The 26,021-nt window shown below is 36.2% G+C and overlaps 1 protein-coding gene across 1 annotated transcript in view; it reads right to left on the bottom strand.

Moving 5' to 3' along the window:
* The window catches only part of LOC110110517 (alpha-aminoadipic semialdehyde synthase), a 64,727-nt gene extending 53,388 nt beyond the window's left edge, over positions 1–11,339 (bottom strand). Inside the window, exons 1-7 of the mRNA XM_020842029.2 lie at positions 11,183–11,339; positions 11,023–11,086; positions 10,255–10,525; positions 9,952–10,038; positions 9,748–9,877; positions 9,346–9,519; positions 1,726–1,808 (exon numbers count right to left, since the gene is read on the bottom strand). Of these exons, the coding sequence (XP_020697688.1) occupies positions 1,726–1,808; positions 9,346–9,519; positions 9,748–9,877; positions 9,952–10,038; positions 10,255–10,503 (723 nt within the window). The 5' untranslated portion in view covers positions 10,504–10,525; positions 11,023–11,086; positions 11,183–11,339. The remainder of the gene's footprint in view (positions 1–1,725; positions 1,809–9,345; positions 9,520–9,747; positions 9,878–9,951; positions 10,039–10,254; positions 10,526–11,022; positions 11,087–11,182) is intronic.
* Positions 11,340–26,021: the final 14,682 nt, after the last annotated feature.

Genomic DNA, 26,021 nt, shown 5'->3' with positions numbered 1-26,021 from the left:
TAACCTATCAGAAAAAGTAAAGCAGAGAAAGGAAAAATGCTATAAAGGATAATATCATTTCTATGTATCAAAATCCTGTATTACACTGTTCATCTCAGTAATGCTATATATGGAATTTACTGTCATATATGTGTTCCATAATTTCATTCTGCTCATATGCAATTATGATATCCAAAAGTTTTAATTTTCGAACCTTCCCTTCTGTTGTCAATTCTCTGGATATCCATTTAACTCATGTGTAATTATGTATTTCTATATAGTAACAAAAAAAAATGATTTTATATAGTTTAAATTTATGTATAACGGGAGTAGTAATGTAAATTATTCTTATACAGCTGCAGCAAAGCAGTTTTACAGTTATACTACCCAAACAAAAAATACTATTTTATATACAGCAACTTCAGAAAGCAACTTTCTGTATAGCAACTTCACAACCTGCTTTATCGACGGCTGCAGTCATCCCAAATGCACCCTAAGAATCACAATCAAAGCGCAAAAGAAGAAGCAACTCTGAAAAATGATTTGTTATGGAATTTGTAAATTGATAGAGCCTCTAGTATTGAAGGCATTGGAATCGGCATGTTGGAAAAAGCCCAACAGGAATCATACCTACTCACGCTATCAAAATATACTTTCTAATTGAAAACAGCTAAGCCAAAATATGAAGCATTAATTGTTGGCTTAAGGTTTGCAACTGGAGTTGAAATGAAGCACTTGACAATGTTGTTTCTTACTCTTAACTCGTTCTCAATAAGGGAAATGGGGCCAAAGAAGAAGTCCTCCAAAAATATATGTTCAAAGTAAAATTTAAAATTAAGAAATTTGAGTACTTCAAAATTAAGCAAATTCCAAAGAACAAAACCTAAGTCACAGATCTACTTCCTAAAAAAGTAAGTTTTTACTAATGATATTAAGCTTATTTTGCCATGGCTCAATAGACGACTTAAATTCACAAAAAAGCATTCATCATCTTCATCCTTATCTCATTCTTTAATTATATGTCGAAAATAGTTGATTTTTCTTTTTTACTTTTCTTTTTTTGAGAAAAAGGAAATACTCTAGCATTTTGTTAAAGAGAATAGGTTGTGGGCAATCACCCTGAATGCGTGTTAGACAAAGAAACTTAAAATCCAAGAAATAGTCCTGTCCTAGTAAACTCTTGGAAAAGTTGAATTTAGTCAAAATGAATCTATTATCATGCAACAAACCTAGTTTTGTTATCAAGAGGAACAGACTCCTCTGGGCATAGGCTAGTTTGGGAAATCCGCGTAAACAATGCTTACAGATTTTGTTTCTACACATCCAAGCAATCCACAGAGGAAGTAATGGAAAAGAATGGATCGGTCAAGTTCATAAAATCTCATCTAGCTAAAGCTGATGCCTCAACTGATCTCACTAAAGCCTCCAATTCATGCCATTTTTCTTTCCAACTTCTGCAATATGCAAGCCAAGGTTTTAAAATTGAAGAAAATATTTGCTTGGATTGGAACCTCAGCCCATATGATATAAGGAAAAGTAGTGAACAACTAATCAGTATAGTTCTTTTATATAATTTAACACATTGGCTAAAATAAGTGTTGGAATTAGCTCAAACAACTGGAGCCACAATAAATGTCAACAAAAACATTAGTTTAATGGGAAAATCCCACTTTGCATGAATTAAATTCATGATATCAACAAATTGAAAGGGGAAAAAGGTAAATAAGGAAAGGAAATTTTAGTAACCTGTCCAACAATTTCAGGAAGCTTGCTTGCATCGACAAAGGTATGTGGTAGGAGCTTAAATATTTCTTGTGCACCTTGAGATACTACACAAAGGAAAATTCAAGTATATTAGCAAACACAATCACAATGCAACATTGTACTTAATAAAATCATGTTAATTCAATATAAATCTGAATAAAATTTATCAAAAATGAATTTTTCATTATCAAGGACAGCATTATTGTCATTTAAAATATCAGTAATAAAACTTCAATATTAAAGATAGGTTTTTGTATGATAACATGGCATGGTAAGACGTAAAAAGAGCATCATCAGTTGAAGAAGTATCTTATATTAAAAACAAATTGACCAAGTGCATGAACTTAATGTCTTAAGTATAGATCTTTAATGAAGAGGATTAGTCTATGAAAATAGTGTGAGATAGAGGATTATAAATTTAGATATAGAGAAGAGAGCATGGTTGATGACAAAGATGAAACATATATAAGTAAATATTAGATTATCCTCCAGCTATATAGTCACCAAACTTAATTATTCTATCTGCACTTGTTTAAAATAATTCATTTAGAAAACTTTTCAAACTAAGGATGCAATGGAACTTACAAATTCATAATATTATCCAATTTAATTGAATTTGTGATTATCAGAAATTTATAAGTATTATAAATATTTTTTAGTTGCTCGAGTGTCTCTTATAGTGGTGTCTAGAGCCTCAAGCAGCCATATTACCTTTCGTGTGTCAGGCAGTTTAGAAAACACTTGCTTGATGGCAAACAAATTTAATATAGCAAAGTCATTTTTCAAAGAGATTGAGCCTATCAAGATAAGAATTGTACCAATAGTTAATTTTACAAACATGCATGTTTGCTTTTTAAAAGGAAAATTCAAGTTGAGCTAAGCTTTTATTCAGGACCTCGAGATGGCCGATACAAAATCATAATGGCCCACAAACTTTCTACAAGAACATCATTACGAAGTTATACCTAAACGAGCAACAAGCCTTAAGGCCCCAAGCAGTGACGTGAGGGTCTTGTCTTGATTTGATTGATGAATGTTAATGCTTTAAATGTTAAAAATTAGTTCATTCTTATGATCATAACCTGAAATGTGATGATTTAAAAGATCATCAAGTGTTGGAAAAACAACCATGCATCTTTAAAATAATTTAAAGTGAGAGTGCAAGAACTTAAGTTCTACAAAATTAATAAATAATATAAAAGAAGATGGTGAGTTCAATAAACAAAGGAAGATAAGGGGTATATAAATTCAAAGTGAAGATTTGATTATTCCTAAGCCGTGCACATTGCAAACCTCAAGAAATTAACTAAAATTGTTTGAAATAATCTATTTTGAAATATTTTTTATTTTTAATGTAATGAAAATTGAAAAGTGGTCATTTTTTCAATATGATGACTATCAGTTTATACTCTTTAAACATATTCTCATAATTCATATAAACTCATAAATTATATAACTATTTTTTTAGCATCACGCTACACTCAGGAAAGTGCCTTGGGCATTGGTAACCATATCATCTTTAATGTTTCAAGCGCTTTTGAAAGCTCAATAATAGTACATAAACACAATCCGTTCAAGTATAGTAGAATAAAATGCTACCAAATTGTTTGTCTTGAATATCTTTAACCAAGTCCATACCTTAATTTCTTGTTAAAAACTACTTAATAAAATGTTTGATGCAGAGCTTATCATGGCTTGGCGGCACAGCAGAACATCTTAGCAGAGCTTAGCATGGCTCATCATGCCACACGTTCCCCGTACCATTTCCGTTATTATAGTAGTAGACTGCTTTTTATTTGCTCTGCCTTAATTAGTAATTTTCTTTTCCGGTAATGTTAGAAAATGCAAATGATAGCAAATACATATAGGTAGGAATGACTGTAAGTGAGCAGCTTTTGATAATCTCCTAAAGAACTTTGTTCTGCCGAACTATCTTCTTCTCCTTAACAAGAGGTGAGCCTCTCTTTTTCTCTGTTTCAGGTTCTTGTTTTCCTTGTCTGGAATTCCTTGCAGGTCTTGAGGACATCAGGTGGTATCAGAGCCAGAGAATCCAGACGAGAAGGATGACGGAGCGGGGCAAAGAACAGGCTGCCGACGACGATCGGAGCTTCGAAACATTATGGGAAAACCAGACAGCCATCTTCCGCCAACTTGAGACGTTGTCCGCTGATGTGCAACGTCTTTCCCTGACACTGCACCGAGAGTTAAATCTCAATCGGGCAGCGGAGGCAAATTGTCAACCACGCCGGGAACAGGAGCCGCCAATCATTCCCGGTGGCCGGCATGGTATGGGTATTATTGATCGAAAACGGCGTCGATTTCCCATTCCTGTACAAGGAGAATCGGATTCGGAAGAAGAATTTGAAAGGCAACCGGAAGGAGGCGGAAGCGAGACCGAGGAAGAGAATGTTAACTTCGACCATCCTGGAGAACACTTCTGGCATAGACGACGCCCAGCACACCATCAGCATCAGGCGGAATTTAAATTCAAGATAGACATACCTTTTTTGATGGCCATTTGCACATTGAAGATTACCTAGATTGAGAGAAGGCTATTGAGAACTTCTTCGATTACATGGAAATTGAGCCGACCAAACATGCCAAGTATGTAGCCTGTAGGTTGCGAAGTGGAGCGAGTGCTTGGTGGACTCAATTACTGCAAATGCGGCAAAGAGAAGGAAGAGGCCCAATCCGCAACTGGATTCGAATGAGACAACTCCTTCACGCTCAATTCCTACCAACTGATTATGAACAGATCCTCTATATGAAGTATCAACAGTGTGCACAAGGTAATCGGTCAGTAAGTGAATACACGGAGGAGTTCCATTGATTAAGCACCCGAAACAATCTGAATGAGTCCATGAATCAGCTGGTTACTAGATATATTGGGGGACTCAAGTATAGTATTCAAGACCGGCTTGAATTGAACTCGGTGTGGTCACTGTCGCAAGCCATCAATTTCACCTTAAAGGCAGAAATACAGCTCAGTTGGTCTACGAGGACAAATTTTACTCGGCGGAAGACTCCAGATTTCGTGCCCGACGCCTCCAGGGGGAGCTCCCTTCAATTCCAAACTATAAGCAGTGGCCCTCCCCACTTGCCAATGCCAACGCAGTCCAAACAGACTGCATTGGTTACTTCGAATGCAGATACCAAGACACAACCCAAATCAAGATCCCCTCAGCAAACCAATCCATACGCTAAGCCGGGCACCCTGAAGTGCTTCTGTTGTTTTCAGCCTGGTCATAAGTCAAACGAGTGTCCGCAACGGCAGCAACTACAAATGTTAGAAAATGAAGAAGGGGAAGCTTCACAGGAGTTTGGTGAAATGGATGTTCGGCTGTAGACGAGCTGGAGGGTGATGAAGGGGATCCAGTGATCTGTGTTTTAGAAAAATTGTTAATCGCTCCTAGACACCACAATGCTTCGCAACGCCACGCTATTTTTAAAACAAGGTGTACCATTGCAGGAAAGGTTTGTGACCTACTCGTTGATAGCGGGTGTACAGAAAACATAATCTCCCGTTCGGTAATTCAAGCCTTACAGCTCAAAACAACAAAGAATCCTCAACCCTATAAAATCAGTTGGGTCAAGAAAGGAATTGATATTCCTGTTACGGAGATGTGCCAACTCACCTTTTCTATTGGCCGCCTTTATGTGTGCGACGTCCTCTGCGATATTTTGGACATGAATGTGTGCCATTGATTTTAGGCCGACCATGGCAATTTGATTCAGGTGCTATTTATGACGGTCGGGCCAATGCATATTCGCTAGAGTGGAAAGGCAGGCGTCTCAAACTACTACCTGGTCCCCGTGAAAACAAAGCTCCCGTGGCTGAACAATCTCCTTTAGCTATCATGCATGTGGTCTCTGGACCTAATCTTCTACTCACTTGGAAGGAATCAATCCCAATGTGGGCATTGGTTGTCACTGAGCCTTTTGTTCCAGACTCTCTAGATGTCCCTGAAGAGGTACAACAATTGTTATGAGAGTTCCGTGACATCTGCCCAAACAAGCTCCCCGACACTCTTCCTCCCCTTCGAAATATTCAGCATCAAATAGACCTTTTGCCAAATGCAGTCTTACCGAATCTCCCTCATTACCGGTTAAATCCCAAAGAACAGCAAGTATTGCACGCCATCATTGAAGACCTTCTGAATAAACAGCTCATCCAGACAAGTATCAGTCCCTGTCCTGTTCCCGCGTTATTGGTGACCAAGAAAAATGGTGAATGGCGTTTATGTGTTGATAGTAGAGCCATAAACAAGATCACTGTAAAGTACAGATTTCCTGTACTCGGGTCGACGAATTGCTGGATGAATTGGAAGGCTCGTGTATTTTTTCAAAATTGGACCTAATGTAGTGGGTACCATCAGATTCGAATTCACCCCGGCGACAAATGGAAGATAGCCTTCAAGACCGGTTCCGGTCTGTACGAATGGCGAGTAATGTCATTCGGATTGTGCAACGCGTCCTACACCTTTATGAGAATGATGCAAGACATTCTCAAGCCAGTTTGGGGAAAATTCTGCATCGCTTACTTCGACGACATCTTAGTATACAGTGACACCTTGTTGCAGCATATTGGCCACCTCAAACAGCTCTTCCTTATTCTACAGGAGAATAAGTTGTTTCTCAACCTACCGAAGTGCGAGTTTGCCACGCCACAAGCACATTTTCTGGGATTTGTTGTGTCAAAAGCTGGTGTCCAAATGAACCCCGATAAGGTAGCGGCAATACAAAACTGGCCACCTCCCCGATCCTTTTTTGAGGTTCGTAGCTTTCATGGCTTAGCAAATTTTTATCGCAAATTCATAAAAGGATTTAGTGTGATAATGAGTCCTATCATGGATTGTCTAAAATCCAAAACTTTCCATTGGGGAGAGCAACAACAACACAGCTTTGCTGTCATCAAGGAGGCGCTCACATCCGCTCCAGTTCTCAGCCTACCCAGCTTCGACAAGCTTTTTTTGGTAGAAACGGATGCCTCCTCCGTTGGCATTGGAGCAGTTCTGTCACAAGAGGGTAGACCCATTGCTTACCTCAGTGAAAATCTTTGTCCGTCACGACAGCGCTGGTCCGCCTATGAACAAGAGTTGTATGCACTTGTTCGTGCTTTGAAGCAGTGGGAGCATTATCTCTTACACCAAGAATTCATTTTGTGTACAGACAACAGAGCTCTTCAATTCATAAACAGTCAAAAGCATGTAAATAGAATGCATGCTCGTTGGGTGGCCTTCCTCCAAAGATTTTCATTTGTCCTTAAACACCATGCCGGACAAAATAACAAAGTGGCGGATGCTCTCAGCAGAAAAGTTTTACTAGTCAACCAACTCCAGACAGAATTCTCGAGATTGGCATGTCTCAAAGAGCTGTATCAAACTGATCATGATTTCTCTGACATTTGGGCCAAATGTCAACAAAATGAAATTGTTCCCTGCTACTCTATTAAGCATGGATTTCTTTTTTACAACAGCCTACTGTGCGTCCCTTTGCCCTCCTGGCGGCAACACCTCATCCGAGAAGTTCACTGTGGTGCCCTGGCTGCTCATATGGGGAAAGATAAATCCTTAGCTCAGATGAAGTGTTGGTTCTATTGGCCACACCTCCGCCGGGATGTGTTCCGTTTTGTGGATCGCTGCGCCATGTGCCAAAGCTACAAAGGGGGTGCACAAAATACAGGCCTCTACACCCCCCTACCGGTTCCAGATTCAATTTGGGAGGACCTCAGCCTGGATTTTGTTCTCGGGCTGCCTCGCACATCGAAGGGCAATGATTCAATCATGGTTGTCGTCGACCGTTTTTCGAAGATGGCGCATTTCATCGCCTGTAAGAAAACTTCAAACGCCCTTCATGTTACACATCTTTTTTTTTCACCAGGTTGTCCGTTTACACGGGATCCCACAAAGTCTAACATCCGATCGGGATGTTAAGTTTATAAGCCACTTTTGGCGGGAGCTTTGGAAGAGATTGGGCACCGATTTGCGACTTAGCTCAGCTCAATCGGACGGACAAACCGAAGTCGTGAATCACACATTGGGGAGCATGCTTCGTTGCTTGGTACAAGACCACCCAAGACAGTGGGAAGTACTTAGTATTGCGGAATTTGCTTTCAACTCTGAACCGCTCTACCGGTAAGCCACCATTCAGCATAGTTTATACCAAATCTCCTAACATTGTTGTGGATGTAGCTGTTTTACCAAAGTGCAAGTCCGGGTCCGCAACAAACTTCTCCAATCAGTACGCCGACATGCTCGCGGACGTTAACAAACAGCTAGAGAAAGCCAATTCTAAGTATAAGGAGGCCGCAGATCTCCATCGGAGGCAAACTTTGTTCAATGTGGGCGATCTTGTTATGGTTCGCATGCGCCGTGAGTGTTTTCCACCGGGCACCTACAATAAACTCAGCCGCCGTAAGATAGGTCATGTTCCAATCATTGCAAAAATCAATGATAATGCCTATACGGTTGATTTACCAGTTGGTCACAACATGGCTCCAACCTTTAATGTCTCCAATATATGCTCGTATCAACCACCGGATGCCTCACCGATTACAATTAGCTCGTCGGAGTCGAGCTCTCCGGCAGCCGAGGAGGACTGATCCAGAGCTTATCATGGCTTGGCGGCACAGCAGAACATCTTAGCAGAGCTTAGCATGGCTCATCATGCCACACGTTCCCCGTACCATTTCCGTTATTATAGTACTAGACTGCTTTTTATTTGCTCTGCCTTAATTAGTAATTTTCTTTTTCGGTAATATTAGAAAATGCAAATGATAGCAAATACATATAGGTAGGAATGACTGTAAGTGAGCAGCTTTTGATAATCTCCTAAAGAACTTTGTTCTGCCGAACTATCTTCTTCTTCTTAACGAGAGGTGAGCCTCTCTTTTTCTCTGTTTCAGGTTCTTGTTTTTCTTGTCTGGAATTCCTTGCAGGTCTTGGGGACATCAATGTTGGCCTCAAAAGCTTTGTACCATAGAAGAATTGCAGCAATGTTAAACGGAATGGCATACAAAATCATAATTATAATGTGTAAAACAAAGCATTTTCCAATATGAATAAAAAAAATGACAGATGCACTGCAGTACAACCTGCATAACTATGACTAAATGAGCTCTAAAGTCTTGTGACAACATGATAGAAAGTAATGTTATGTAGTGAAATCATAGGAAACAAGTAGAGAATCAAATAATCAAACAAGAGTTTCTAAGATTGAAACTAGAATCAAGCTCATAATCATGCCATAGGTTATCTTCGAAGCTCAACCAGGATGTGTTATGATAATGTTCTAAAATGGCATTCATTTGTGCATAGGACAATGCAACCACCATAATTATGAATGAATAAACTATAGCTCTATAGCAACACAAAACCTCCTAATTTTGTTGATTTAAGAAATTAATTGCACAACAGTTCATCAGATGATAGTGTGTATGTGTGTATGCACTCAACATCTATCTAAGTTTATTTTCCCTTAAGAATGTGCCCAAGCCAAAAATAGTACTATAAGTTCAGCAAATGTAATGAGTAGCAGTAGAGTAAGAAGCTTGATCCAAAGCGTGAATAAACATCAAAATTAACACAGCAAGGAAATTGATACCATTTCCATTCCCAACAAACACAAAGACTATAGGAGAAACCCCAAGTGGTAATCCTTGTGTAGCTATTTCTTCTCCTACAGCAATCACTGCAGCCTTTGCAGCAGCAAGAGATGGATACATATGAGAAGCTCCCAAAGATAAAAAAGGTGTCGAATATCCAAGATTTAGATATCCTGAAAATTTGATAAAGAAAAATTCTAGTCACTTAACAATTGACAACGAGCAGGTAGATAAAAGATATTCTGCATTTTTCAACAACTAGATTTTGAGAGAATTGTGTAGCTATTTAGTGAGCAAATTGTTAAAAAAGCTATTACATAAATGCTACCAATTCAAATAATTAACTGAAGAAAGCAAAGAAAGTAAAGAGAAGTTTTGAGGCGAATGCACCACGGCTATACGTTTTCCAAGCCCATGTAAGAAATCAATTAATCCAGCTCTACCAGCAAACTTTCCAAAGGCAAGGAGTCGTTTACCATTATCCCCAACTATCAACTCATAGTCATACAAAGTAGCTCTTTGAGAAAAAATCTGAAAAAGAAAACAAGATCGTCGAAATAAACGGTAACAGAAGCAAAAAATTCAAAAGATGAACAGGTAATTGCCTTATCTAACATAGGCATGTTTTCCTTTTGAGCCTTATGGGTGTGGGAAAAAAATGCATATGCTCTATCTGGAAGAATCATCTCTAACTGTACAAAATAATCAAATATGAACTTCAGAATTCACATACTAAGGCTTCGTTTGGGACGGCTTTCTTACTGCTTCTTAAAGCAGCATTATAGAACAAAAATTAAAATTTTTATACTAAAAAACTGCTTTAAGAAGCAGTAAGAAAGCTATCCAAAGCATAAATCTTTAGGAATTGCGCCAACAAATAAAAATTTAGGCCAGAGAGTCTCCCAGACCTTCGGCTGTTTGACACCAAGAATGAGACCACACTCGGATAAGTCATCTGATACTTCACACCCAACATCCTCATATTGAAAATCGTGATATATACGCCTTGTACTTGGCTGCACAATTATCCTTTGAACGCCATTTTTACCCTTTCCGCTGTGCAAAAGACGGGCGCAGTGTGCAGGAGTCAATGGAGCTCTCCTCTCCCATATATTTGAAGACTCAGAAAGAATACCAACAATTCCATTACCCAACATGGTGCCAGTTACCAATTGTCAACTGCAAGAACAATTCAGAGCGTCACTATCTTGCGTATAAGATCACACAGTGGTGATTGTTAAATCGTGAAGATAAAACAGAAACCAGTTTAAATGATTTAACAACTTAGATTGCATCTGTCATCTGATACAAGAAAACTAACAGTTTTAAGAGAGAAATTCAATGATCATTACACATTGTGCTGCAGTACTACAAAATCGTTTGAACCCGTCTCAGTAAATTCCAAAAAAAAAAAAAACCAATTTCACTAATTGCAGATAAACCAAAAATAGCAGTCATGGTTTTCTTTAAATTTGATATATCTGGCTTGCATCATAGTAAAAATATAGAAATTCAATACATGCATCCACTCCAAAAGATGAGAAAACTGATAAAAGACCAAGCGACCAAATCTGAAAACTTGAAAACCTAAACGTATGATGAATCTCACCTACGCACTAGTCATGCCAAAATTTACCAGCATTGGCCCTAAATAAGAAAAAGTTCTAATCACATACCAGAGTAGCCCTGCCCTTCAAAGCACAGACTTTTAACGTCGACCAATGGAATCCCCTGCGAGGTCTTCAGAAATCAAGCAAACAAAAATAAAACTGAATTAGTTCCTGAAATCAATATCAACAGGCCACGGCCTGGAGAAGGGGAGAAGTTAGACTGTACAAATTCTCAAGAAAGTGAGCCGGGCGGAGGTTTTTCCGGTCTCCAACGGCTCGAAAAGTATCGAATTTGGAGCCGAGGAACCGCTTATAACGTGATACGACGAATGGGAGCATGAAATGGAAATGGAAGTATCAACCCCCGAAAAAAAAACAGTAAGCGTCTTTGCAACGGATGTTCGGCTTCCGTCTCGTGTTTCCTGACAATGGCCACGTGTATTTCCTGTCCTTTCCAATTTCTTTTCTGCATCAACGACGTCATGCTAACCATTGTCGATAACTATAAATTTGGAAGAAGATGCAAAAAGTGGTTTTACATTTGCACTATTTTAATTGGTACATTCAATTTAAATGAAAAGAGAAAAAAAAGGCTGGAGAGAGAGAGTAGGCAAAGAAACAAGTAAGGGCTGCAAATGAATTGGGCGTTCCACGGGCTGCTTATGGCTATGCTTGATAAGGGTTCGTTCATGTCTGTTTGATTAGGTAAACAAATAAGTTTGAACACACTTGATAAGTACTCGATAGCTAAATGAACGAGCTTGAACATCACGTTGTTAGGTTCATTTATGTTCATAAACAGTCTCACTTAGAAGCTCGTGAACAATCTCGTTTAGAAGCTCGATTAAAACTCGACTAAGAATAGAATAATTTTATATGGAAAATTTAAATAAAATTTTGTAAAATAAAAAATTAAAAATAGAATAGTCATAAATACTTTATAAATATCAAAATTAAATATTTTAAAATTTTTCTTTAGAATTTAAATTAAATTAAATTTTAAATTCAAATTAAAATTAAAATCTTCTTACAATTTAGTGAGTAATTATCAATACATAACAAAATTAAAATTAAAATTTATTTAAGTTTATTCATTAAGTTATAAGAACAAAAATTGCTGGCAACAAAATATCTATAAAAAAATTCAATCGGGCACTAAAAAAATAAAATATACATAATAAATATCAAAATAATGATTTTTAATGTTTTTTCTTTGAATTTAAAATTTATTTTAATTTAAATTCTAAAGAAAAAAACTTAAATAAAATTTAATTTTGATTTTTGTTATATATTGATAATCGCTCACTAAACTGCAAAAATGTTAATTTTAATTTTGATTTGATTTGAATTTGAATTTAAAATTTAATTTAATTTAATTTAAATCGTATAGAAAAAACTTTAAATTTTTAATTTTGATATTTATTATGTATTTATAACTACTCTATTTTTATTTTATAAATTTTTATTTAAATTTCCTCGTTAGGATTATTAAAATTAATCTTGACCAAGTCCTTTGTTTTTATAAATAAAGTTTGATTGAAACGAATAATGTATGTCGTTCTTGAATTTTGATAATGATGAAATCGGGATTAAATTTGACCCGATATGAGTTGACAAAAAAAATCCTTCGAGAAGCAGAATTCTCAATGTAATTTCTGAATTTAAAATTTTCAGAATTATATTGGGGATAATTTGAAATATGATTTCAAAAAATTTATTATTAAATTGAGCATTTTGATAAGAAGAGTTCAATAACACTAGAATTGAGCTAATATAACTTTAATGCTCAAAACAAGCACATGAAATATTATTGAAAAAATCATTATAATAATTGAAAAATTAAATGATAAGTAAAGTCGAGCGTATCGATGAGAGGAATTCAACAAGTCTAATGCATTCAATTTTTAGGTCATTAAAATTATTAAATGCTAAACAAAAATTCTTCGACCTAGTGAATCAATACGTGCCTTTTGATAAATGCTTTGATGATTTTGGCTAAAATTATTGAAATGTCATTCAAGAAAAATATAAATAGACCATCATTCAACACATAAAAGGGTGATTGGAACTTAGAGCTAAACTTGAATTTGGAGTTGGAGAGAGTTATATGCGACAACCAATATTGATGACCACTGTTGTCTAACATAATATATAGAAGAATCTCCTAACATCTAAGCCCATAAGTTTTATGTATTATAACATACAACTCAACAATTATTTTGGGATGATTGCATCACTCAATCTAGGTTAGCAATTACAATTAGGATGCTTAGCATTTTTTTTTTTGTTTTTTTGGCACGTTGAGCAACTTAAATGCGGCATCTAGCGAGAGGCACAAATGCCCTCAACTGCAATGCAACGGCACGAACCGCAAGCCTTTTTTTAATATAATATTGTATCTAAACATCATCTAATACATTTTAATTTTGGAATTTACAAGCAAAAGTAATTTTTTTTTATAAAATCATTATATATTTAATATCTAAATACTTATAAGATTAATTTTTAAACTAAGTGCAATTAATGTTTAAGTTAATGACCAATGTTTTAAAAAATTTAAAAATAGACAAAGTTGCTTGTTTAACGAGTGACTGGACGTCGCCTGTCCAACGAGCAACATTTCCAGACATAAAATTTCCTTCCCATAATCGTTTGATCATTCGTTTCTAACCTAGGATGCAAGAGGGCTCGGGCGATTCAGCAAAGATTGCGTCGCAGGTTTGTTTTTTTTTTAATTCCTTTAGTTTGTATTGTGTAGGTTTAGTTTTTCTCTTCTTAGGCGATAGTTTTAGCTAATGTTACTCGTGAATCTCAATATTTTTATTTGTTTTGAGTTTTTTTTAATTGATATTTTGTTCGTCAAAGTGGTATTTATTCGCTTGAGATAGTGTAAATTATGCACAGGGGCATAAACATGTTGCTTCTAGCGAGGCACGAATGCCCTCAACCGCCATGCAACAACACAAACCACAAGCCTTTTTTTAATATAATATTTTTTCTAAACATCTTCTTGTACATTTTCATTTCAGAATTTACAAGCAAACATAATTTTTTTTATAAAATTATTATATATTTAATATCTAAATATTTATAGGATTAATTTTTTTAAAAAATTACAATTTAAAGTTTAAGTTACTCACCAATGTTTTAAAAAAATTAAAAATTACCGAAGTACCCCATTTGACGGGCGACTGGTTACTTTGCATAAGTCGCTCGTCCAACGAGCAACTTATCCCAACATAAAATTTCCTTCTCGTGAATCGTCTGTTCGTTCATTTCTAACATAGGGCTTGAGATCGAGGGCTCAGCGATTTGACAAAGATTGCATAGCAGGTTTATTTTTTTTTTTTCAATTTTTTTATTCCTTTAGTTTGTATTGTGAAGGCTTAGTTGTTTACACTTCTTACGTGATAGTTTTAGCTAATGTTATCCGTGAATCTTAACATTTTTATTTGTTTTGAGATTTTGTGAAATGATATTTTTGTTCGTTAAAGTGGTGTTTGTCCGCTTGAGATAGTATAACTTATGCTCAGAGGCGGAACCGCATTGTGCCTTCCTCTCCCTCCTTTTCAAAAATTATATTCTACAGACCCTACAATAAGCCTTCCCCTCACAATCTCTCATGCACTGGTTCGAATGCGAAGAACTCCACCTCTTTATCTTTCCTTACTCTCTCATTTGTATTATGAGCTCATACCATGAAGAAATTGAAGTTTGTCACCCCATTAAATATTGAATGGCTTGCCCCCACTCGTACTTATTATCCTGAACCAATTCTACTTACCTACTTGGAGAGAGAGAAAATGCACATTCTTTTAATCTTTTGGTAAAAGCCCATTGGCCCACCATCTTGCACAGGTCAGTAACCAACGAGTCAACTAGTATTTACCTATATTTTACACACACAATAGTATCACAGTTCTATAACAGTAATTTTAATCATACATCCACATTCATTTTCAATGCATTACAATAAATAACACATAATTGAGCTTAAGTTAAAAAAATATCCAAAATATCATAACGGTAGACAATAAAGAATCATATTAGGAAAAAATACATATTTTTAGAAAATTACTAAAATACTAGGAATAGTATAAAATGATGTTTTAAGACTTTTATTGTATTATACTACTATTTTTAGATGTCAAATAAATTTTGAGTTGACAAAATTCATTGTATTTTCAAAATCACATAGTGAAAAATCTCAAATAAATAGTCAAAATATTTATAATCTTGATCTCTATAACATACAAAAAGTTACGCAATTAAAGTTTTACCAATAACAAATTAATTGCATTTTTCAGTATTGAAAACATAAATTTGATCAAAAAAATACCAAAAACACGAATTTGATCTTAGGTTCGATCTGTCACAATTCTACACGGCTTGACATATTCTGTATGTGGGTCATATTAGGTAGTATTATAACAATCAGAATCAGAATTTCTCTTAAATAATTAATATAGATTAAATTATCAACGTTTTAATTCAAATTCTAATTTATATATTTGTATTTTTATTCTGTATTTGTATTTTCCATTAGGATATTTTTCTAGTATATGCATAATGCAAAAAAAAGTCGGCATTGATTTCTTTAAATTTTGAAATTGAAAGAACTTTCAATAGAAATACAAAGGAAATTTATGATTTGCTGCAAAATCAAATAAAGATAAACCCACATGGCCACATAATATCATAAATATACATAAACCCTTCGGAGACTATGTTACACCACTTTGGATAAAATTCATTGAAGTATTTAGAGGCTCGATATCCAAGCTAATAATTTTAAATTCAAGCCTTTAATAATTTAGATAATTCAAAATTCTTGATTTATGGGTTCGTCACTTGAATCTCCTAATCTCCATAAACCTATATATTTTCTTATAAATATGCATAATATTTAAACATAGTTGTGTGTCAGATGATGCAATGAAACTAAGGGTTTTTTTTTTTTTTTCATTTTCTTTAAGAGACAATATTTAAATATTTCAATGTCCATTTATATTAAGTTTATCAAGGATATTTGTCCAAAAAGATGAAAAATGTTAACACTACGCTGACGTGGCATCTCACACTCCAAAACATCTATCTTTGTACTTTCTTGCTTTACCGTTTATGTACCTTCTTGGCTCTTATCTTCACCTTTATCTTTATATAGACAATGTATGCTGCACATTAGAATGCAATAGAAAGTTTTCTCTGTCTTTCTCATTTCTCTTCTTTCATGTTCTGCATTAGTTTTTCCTTGCACACCATTCTACATGGTATCGGAGTACTGATTAAGCCCTTCTCTCTCCCTCCCAATGCATTCTTCTCCAGCCATGTCCTCTACAAATCAAATCGAAACAACCCATCTAGGCGATCCTTTCACCTCCCCGGAAATCTCCTCCACCCTCAAATTCTTGATGAACAACATCAAGCACGTTATCTTTCAACCCCTCACAGCAGAGAACCGCCCTCTTTAGTGTTCTCAAGTCTCAAAATTATTCTGCGCAAATAGCTTCGAAGGGTTCCTAGACGGCTCCACCGCCTATCAGCCAAGAACCATTCAAAACAATGATGGCTAGATTACTCTAAACTCTCTTTCCATGACCTGGGCTCTGCTAGATCAAAATCTTGCCGTTGCACTCTACTCCATCATCTCACCAGCCGTCCTATCATATGTTATTTCGATCGAACATTGCGTTGAAATTTGGACCACACTGAATCGGAGACTTCAATCATCCACTCGGTCAAGAATTGTCCAACTTCATTCCCTACAAATCTCATGAAGCTCCATAGCTCTCACGGCTACCCACAGACGGGGTCGTGGTCAAAACTCCTCCTCCCGTGGCAGATCCAATGGTCGCTCCTCTAACAATTCATATTCCTATCACGGCGGCAAAATTCCAAGATCCCATGTTACATGCCAAATCTTTGGCAAAAACGGCCATTCGGACATCAAATGTTGGCATAGGCACGATGACAATTATAACACAGACCCTCAATCTACACTTTTTACCTCTCCGACTTCTCCCAACACGACGGACTAGTTCTTGGACAGTGGTGCGTCCACACATCTCACATATGATCCGACTCACATACAAAATCCACAAATTCTACAATGGATCTAGCCAAGTTGTTCTTGGTAATGGTCATCAAATACCCATTCATACTATCAGTAAATGAATCTTACCCACTCCTACAGGTAGCCTCCAACTAACTAATCTCAACCTTGTCCCAAATCTTTCATTTAACCTTTTGTCTATTCATCAATTAGCAACATATAATAATTGCCTAATCACTTTTTCTTCTCATGGTTATCATATAAAGGACAAGACGACCAATTGCCTTCTTCTCAAGTGTCCGTGTATTAACGGCCTCTACCCGCTTCCCAATAATCTCTCTAAAGACACAACTCCATCTCAGCTCGCACTTCTTTCTGTTCAAGCCATCCAAGATCTCTGACACCGTCGGCTAGGACACTCGTCCCCTACGACTCTATCTACAATAGCAAAGACTCATCCAAACATTTGTATTTCCATGAAAATTCATAGTTGCAACACTTGTCAAATGGCGAAAAGCCATCACTTACCATTTTATAGCTCTCAAACTGTAACTACTTCTCCCTTATCTTTAGTGCTTTTCTGATGTTTGGGGCCCCTCCCCAACCACTTCTACTGAAGGTTACAAATATTGCATCCTATTCACTGATGACTTCTCAAAATATACTTGGGTATACCCTCTTGTTAATAAATCTGATGTAATAAATAAATTTCTAGAATTTCAAAGAATGATCGAGAGACAATTTTCCTACAAAATTCATTCACTTCGTGCAGACGGCGACGACGAATTCATTAATAGTAAATTCAAATATCTACTTCAGTACATCGACATTATTCACCAATTCACTTGTCCCTACACACCCTCTCAAAACGGAGTGGCGGAACATAAACATCATCATTTAATTGAAACCACTTGATCTCTTCTCCTAGAAGCCTCTCTTCCATAACACCTTTGGGTTGACACCCTATTAATTGCTACTCTTCTAATCAACCGTCTCCAATCTTATAACACTCTAACAAATCCCCTTACGAGCTCCTCCACCAACATACACCCAACTACTATCACCTTCGGGTATTTGGATGCCTTTGCTATCCATGGATAAAACCTTATTCTCAAAACAAACTATCTCCACTCTCATATTCTTGCATTTTCATTGGGCATGCCACATCCCAAAAAGGATATAAATGTTTGGATCCTAACACAAACATAGTTTATACTTCTCACCACGTTGTCTTTAACGAAGCAATTTTTTCTTACTCAAACCGACTCACTCATCAAGGATCTACATATGTTCATCACATTCCAACTCCACCCCTCCTACTGTCTCCAACATCTAAACTCCCTTCATCCATAACTAATACCCTCTCGTCTCACGGGCTCCGTCACTTTCCAGCACCCTCAACATCCACAAACACTAACAATTCCCAAATTCCACCTACATCTATGTCCACCTCACCCTCTCCTATCGCTCAAACCATGACACTCAATTAAGAACCAACACCTCAAGCAGACAACCACGCACCTGAAGCAGTTGGGCCAACTTCCTCACACCACATGCTCACTCGATTCAAGACCAGATCCCTCAAACCAAAACAAATATTAGACATTGTCCATGTTATCCAAACTAATGACCCAACCACCTATAACCAAGCTGTCAAACTCAAACAATGGCGTACAGCCATGTCATAATAATTCCAAGCTCTTCAAGCTCAAGGAACCTGGGATCTTGTACCTACAACTCTAAATCAAAACGTCCTAGGATATAAGTGGACCTTTCGAATCAAATTCAACTTCGACAGCTCAATCGCTCGCTACAAAGCCCGACTGGTTGCTAAAGGTTTCAATCAAGAGTATGTCATAGATTATACTGAAACCTTTAGCCCCGTAGCTAAAATGCACACAATCCGGGTTCTTATTTTCATAGCGTTACATCACCACTTGTCAATCCATCAACTCGACGTCTCAAATGCCTTCATCCATGGCAAACTCTCTGACATGGTTTTCATGCATCAGCCTCCGGGATTCCAATATTCCCTTCACCCCACCTACGTTTGTAAACTAAACAAAGCCTTATATGGTCTCAAGCAATCCCCTCGAGAATGGTATGCCACCCTCTCTAATCACCTACAAAGTATTGGATTCCTCATTAGCACCTATGATCATTCCCTACTCACATATCACTCTGGAACGGTACGCATCTACATACTTATATATGTGGATGACATTCTTTTAACTGGAAACTCTACCACCGACATCAACAAACTCCTATCCAACCTCCAAAAAAAATTTCACATGTGGAAAATCGGACCTTTATCTCAACTCCTTTGCATTCAAGCCATCCCCACCTCTTACGGCATTTTCTTTCACCAACAACCTTATACACACAACATCATAGAATGAGCAGGCATGCAAAACTCTAAACCCGTCTCAAGTCCTATCTCCTGCAAAATCAACACTATCGCCAAATCTCATGATTCGTTTCACAATCCTTAATTGTACAGGCACTTAATTGGATATCTTCAATACCTTACTCTCACTTGCCCAGACATTCAATTTGTCATCCACCAACTATGCCAGCATATGCACAAACCTCTCAGCATCCACTTTGACTCACTCAAACGACTTTTTTGTTATATTCATGGATCAACCCACACAGGCATACCTCTATGCAGGAACAATCTCACTCTTCGTGGCTATGCGGATGTGGATTGGGCAAACGACAGTAATGACAGGAAATCAATCTTGAGCTATTGTAATTTTTTAGGTAACTCACTTATTTCTTGGCAGGTCAAGAAGAAAAACACCGTTGCTCGGTCATCCACAGAGGTTGAATATCGAGCCTTAGCTACTTAAGCATCCGAGGTTATTTGGCTTCGATGACTCCTCGAAGACTTTTACATACCTCAGATCGATCCAACCATAATCTACTGCGACAACACATCAGCAATTGTCCTTGCCAACAATCCTGTGTTCCAAGCCCATATAAAGCACATCGAAGTCGATTGTCACTTCATAAGGGATTGTATCCAACAAAATAATTTAACCATGCGTCACATATGCACCACTGACCAACTAGCAGACTTGTTTACTAGACCTCTCACACAACATCGCTTCAAAGAATTATCTAACAAACTCATCGCCATCACCCAGCCATAAGTTTGCTGAGGGCTGTTAACACTGCGTTGACGTGGCATCTCACACATGAAAACATTTATCTTTGTACTCTCTTGCTTTACCGTTTATGTACCTTCTTGGCTCTTATCTTCACTTTTATCTTTATATAGACAATGTATGTTGTACATTAGAATGCAATAGAAAGTTTTCTCTGTCTTTCCCATTTCTATTATTTCCTGTTATGCGTTAGCTTTTTCCTTGCACACCATTCTACAAAAACTAGGAGAATTTAAAATAATAGATCCCATTGAGGAATGCAATGCAATTATTCTACGAAAACTTAAAATTTTTTTAAAGATCCAAAAAATTTTATTGTATTGAATATATATGAAACAAGTGATATTGTGACAATACCTCTGCCATAGCGTTAGCTAACAACCCAGTGTTTCATGCTAGGACAAAGCATATTGAGATAGATCAAAAATTTATTAGAGATCATTTGCAAAACGGCATCATTCGACTTCTACCGATATCAACGGCAGATCAAACTGCAGATATCTTCACCAAAGCTCTATCCACACCCAGATTTTTGCTTTTAAGGGACAAACTTACGGTTTCTCAGCACCCGCAAGTTTGAAGGGGTGTATAAGTAATATAAATAAATATATCATATATATTATATTGTACTTTCTTGATTACAGTTGTTCTGTTCCTATTGGCTAAAACCAAATAGTTCAGTCTATATATACATGGCCTGTACTGTCGGTGACATGACATGAAATAATATTTTCTTCAAGCTTTTCTGTTTCTCCTGTTCTTCTCTTGTCATTTCTTTCTCTGCTTTATTTGTTTCTTTAATAATATTTAAACATAATGGTGTGTCAGATGATACAATGAAACTTAGTTTTTTTTTTTTTAATTTTCTTTAAGAGAAAATATTTTAATATTTAAATGCCCATTTATATTAAGTTTATCAAGGGCATTTGTCCAAAGGATGAAAACTAGGAGAATTTAAAATAATAGCTCTCATTGAGGAATGTAATGCAATTATTCTACGAAAATTTAAAATTTTTTGAAAGATCCGAGAAATTTTATTGTATTGAATATATATATATGAAACAAGTGATTATTTGATAGAAGTAGTTTTATAGCATTCTAAAAAATTTGATATTTTACTTGATCGGGTTGAAGACTATAAAACTAGCACTTTTTAAAAGGCAACCAAACTTTTATATAAATTACTTTAATATTTGTGCAAAATTTAATATATTATTACATGTGTTGTTGTGGTGGCACTGTGGCAGGATATCCGCCTGCAAGCTAATCAAGAAGATGAAGATAACTTTGAAGAAGAGTTGTGTTTTATAGGCCCACCGAGCGATTAGTTACGCCGTCTTGTGCCTCCTTTGAGAGTGACAGCAGGTAGATACCTGCTCACAAGCTAAACAAAAAGAAGATGATAACTTTGAAGAAGAGCAGTATTTTGTAGGCTCATCGAAGGATTAGTTATGCCGTCATGCGCCTCCTTTGAGAATGACAGCGGTAGATACCTGCCCGCAAGCTAAACAAGAAGATGAAGATAACTTTGAAGAAGAGCGATGTTCTGTAGGCCCACTAAAGAATTAGTTACGCTATCATGCGTCTCTTTTAGAAGTAACAACGGATAGATATCCCATTTAAAAAAAAAAAAAAAAAAAAAGAGCGGTGTTATTTTTCAGTGAAAATTCTATCTTCTTATTTATTTTTAAACAGTCATTTACTTTATTAATAATTAGTTTGGTATGAAAGACAAGTCTTGGATGGCCCAAAAGCAGCAGAAGCCGTGACCATTTCTAATTTAAAGATGTAATCTAACGTTGCTTTTTTTTTATGATTTTACTTTGGAAATAGTATTAAATTATTTGATAAGTCCTTCATGCGAATACTGACATGCATAAGAGTCAATGGGAATAACTATGCGTTGTCATGACAAACAAAGAGATGGGATTTAGGACAAATTCAGAAGGTAATGCTGATTTGTCTGGTATATCATCATAGATTATTTATTGATTATGTATGTAAATAATATTTTTATATTTTGAAATTTTTTATTCTCTTTGATAGACAATAGTCTGTGCATCGAGAGATTATTACGTGTGGAGTTTAAATATAGAGAATCATTCGGTTTTATGACAATGAGCAGCAAAAAAATAGTAAAAGTACAGTGGTCAACAGTAAAAGCGCAGTAGTGAACAGTAATTGTCATTTTACTATTCAGGGACATAAAATCGAATGATTCTGCATGTTCGGACTCCACACGTAATAATCTCTCTCATGTGCATCACAGCATTCTCTGTCAAGCCTAACATCAGTTGAGCATAGAGAAAAAAAATTATAATTTATACCACTCATTTTAATCTATTAATTGGGAGCTCTGATTTCAATTAAGAGGTATTTGGTTTAAGCCTTGACAATTTAAAAGCAACTCAATCTGGCTTATTGGTTGAAAGTTTTGGCTTCAAATCAAGAGGTCATGCGTTTACATTTTGCGTATGTGATGTATGTATGAATTTGCTTTAATTAACCGAAATGTCCCCAAAAAACTTTACAATTTATTGGAATTGTGATCCATAAAAAATTGGAGAGCTATTTTGTTATTTGATAATAGTATGTCATTCTCAATATAAACAAGGAGTTAGAGTTGATCAATAAAAATTAAAATATCACATGATAAAATGTTAGGCAATTAAACAAAGCATATAAATTATAAATTCAATGTTTTTTTTTTCAAGTATTACGTCTCACACAAGCTCTCTCATTTTTCCCCGTCTCCTTCATTTTCTCCTGCTTTTAAAATGTTGAGCAGTTGGTGACTAATGTTTGTCTATCTATAAATGATAAATAAATAATCAATCATTAATAAAATTATTATCACATGTTAAAATGTATTTATGGAGCTTATAGATTTATGCATTATATATATGAGATTTTTAGGAGTGTGAAATGCATTTGAAATTGTTGTATGAACTTAGTCATTTGAAATTAAAACCTGAGGTTGTGTCTTCTTGATAATATAGTTTCATTTGGAGCAATTTTCTTATTGTTTTTTACAGCAGCTTTTTAGAGCAACATTATTTTCTTAAAGCAGCAAAAATTAGTTGTCAAAATCTATCCCAAACGAAACAATAATATCTTTGTATTAGAAAATATATGTGGATTACTATAAAGTTAATAAACTAGTTATATTTTAGGTTATTAAAGACCAATATTCTAGAGGTTTCCAAATAAAATAAAGTACAACAATATCTTTGTAATTCTTTATCCACGTGTAATTATACTAGTGGAGAATAGGTTGTCCTGCTCTCTATAAATAGACATCTATACTATGTATTCTGTAGCCATTAATAACATTCAAGTATGAGTTAATACTTTAGCATTTGTTTTGTCTCTTTCCTTTTTACCTTTGGGTTTATCCAATTCATCATGGTATCAGAGCCTGCCAACTCGGACATCTGAATTTTTTCCCGAGCTCTGCCTTGATCCTTCGGTTCTTTCTCTTCCTTCAAACTCTTTTCTGTCTTTATGGCAAATCAATCTTCTTCTTCTTCTTTCACAACGACCAACACCTCTCCGCAAATTCAACCGGTCATCACGCCTCAGCTGAAATTCCTGATCAGCAATATCAAGAACCTCATCACCGCCACCCTTACCTTCGACAACTTTCCGATTTGGAAATCCCAGGTTGAAAAGGTCTTTTGCGCCAATGGATTCAAAGGGTTCTTGGACGGCACAATCTCTCTTCACACCGTTTCTGACGGCTCCGACCAGCAAGAAACCAACCAGATGGCAAATCTTCAGCTCACGGATCAACACCTCGCAGTCGCATTGTGCTTGGTAATATCTCCATCAATCTTACCATATGTTTTATCCCTCACCCCTGTTCAGAGATCTGGTCACCTGTTCAGAGATCTGGTCCACTCTTCTTCATCGTCTCCAATCAACCACACGATCTCGTGTAATCCAATTAAAGAACGATTTACACCATCTCACCAAGGGTGATAAATCCATGTCCGCTTATCTTCTGGACATAAAAACGAAGGTCAACGCAATCGCTACCGCTGGCACCCGTCTAGACCCTGAAGACGTCATCCTCTACACTCTCAACGGCCTTCCCGCCACCTACCAATCATTCAAGACAGCTATTCGAACAAACTTACAACCCATAAGTCTTGATGATCTGTACAGCCTACTCTGTACAGAGGAACAGAATCTGCTTCAAGAAACCATCAAAGAACTCAATGCTACCCATCTGACTGACTCTACTACAACACTTACCGCTACTCGTGGATGTGGCTCTGGCCGAAACAACGGATATCGTGGTCGTCGCGGTCGTGGTACTAGAACCACATCTGGTCGCGGCTCAAACAACCCCGATCGCAACGTTACCTGTCAGATCTGTTTCAAACTGGGACACTCAGCCTCTCGGTGCTGGCACCGGAGTGATCTCAACTACACGGCCAACCCACCACAATCTGCCCTGATCGGTACAACTGAAAGCACCGCGGCAACGGATTGGTCGTGAAAATTTTTTTATTAGAAACTGCAATAAAAAACATTAAGAAGGATGTCCCAAATGAATTCTTAATCTACATGCTTCTCCAATTTATGCTTCTGAATGTTTTATTCAGTGCGTGCGCGCTCTTAATTGACTCAAAAGTCTGAAAAAAAAATTAGGCCTTAACAGCTTCGGCCTACTAACAACCAAGCCCAAAGTGGCTATATTGCTAGTGCCAAATTTATTTAGTTTATATTTAAGAGCATGTGATAAGGATAAAAGTTTATAAAGACACTAAATAAGCTTCCACTATTTACAAACTGATTTGTTAATCTAATATTTTTTTATACGCATAGCTTTTAGGATTATCTTTTCGGCATCTATTCAAAATTATCATATTTTGAAGGGAAAAAATAAAATAAAATAAAATGAGGACAATCTAATCAAAGTTTGATGAGGAAAAAAATAATAAAAAATTGAATTTATTTTAATAAAATATCATATTATTTTTTAATTAATTTAAATGTTTAATAATCTATTTTAATAAATATCATATTAATCTTTAATTAATTTAAATGTTTAATAATCTCATCACTGACCCAGTTTTCTCCCAGTGAAAACTATCACTGATTGACGGGCTTCAACTCGTAGATCCAATGCCCAATTGGAGAGAAAAACTACTGGGCCTGGCCCAATTAAAAATTCCAGGCAAATTCGTCATGCCCATTAATCGAATATGTTCATAACTATAATTTCTCAATGGTATGATTGGGAATTAAAATTTGGTTTCGGAAATATAATTAAAAATATTCTATAAATTTAATTATAATAAATACTTTATATCTTTAAATTCAAATTTAATTAAAATTATGAATATAATTAAAGCTTCACCTCTCATAAAATTTTAGTGAATTTTTTTGGCTCCCACAGATCAAAATCTTAATTCCACACTACTTGTTGAAAAAGCATGGGATTACTAAGGCTCCCTTTGGGCGGCTTTTCATTACTTCTTAAAGCAGTTTTTTAGTTCAAAAATTTTATTTTTTATACTTGATACATCATAAGAAAATTATCTTGATCATGCACAAATCTTGAAGCAAAATTGAGTTGGAAACTTCAAAGATTAAATTCAGGAGCATATGGATTCCAATTTCAGCGAGCTTATAGTCAAACTGAGCGTCTCGGAAACACGAACCCAATGACACCAAACTCAACCCAATCCGAGCCCAAATGAGTCTGAATCAAAGACCCAAAGCGCTGTTGGGAGATTCGAACCACAATTTGAGTTACCAAACGGTCTTCGATTTTCACGAGCTTATACTCGAATCGAACGTCTCGACGAGACGAATCCAACGAGCCCAAGATC

This window comes from Dendrobium catenatum, unplaced genomic scaffold (assembly GCF_001605985.2).
Source record: "Dendrobium catenatum unplaced genomic scaffold, ASM160598v2 fragScaff_scaffold_898, whole genome shotgun sequence".
Classification (NCBI taxonomy): domain Eukaryota; kingdom Viridiplantae; phylum Streptophyta; class Magnoliopsida; order Asparagales; family Orchidaceae; genus Dendrobium; species Dendrobium catenatum.
Note: the sequence above shows the minus strand (reverse complement) of the source record. Positions and strands in the feature narration are given on the sequence as shown.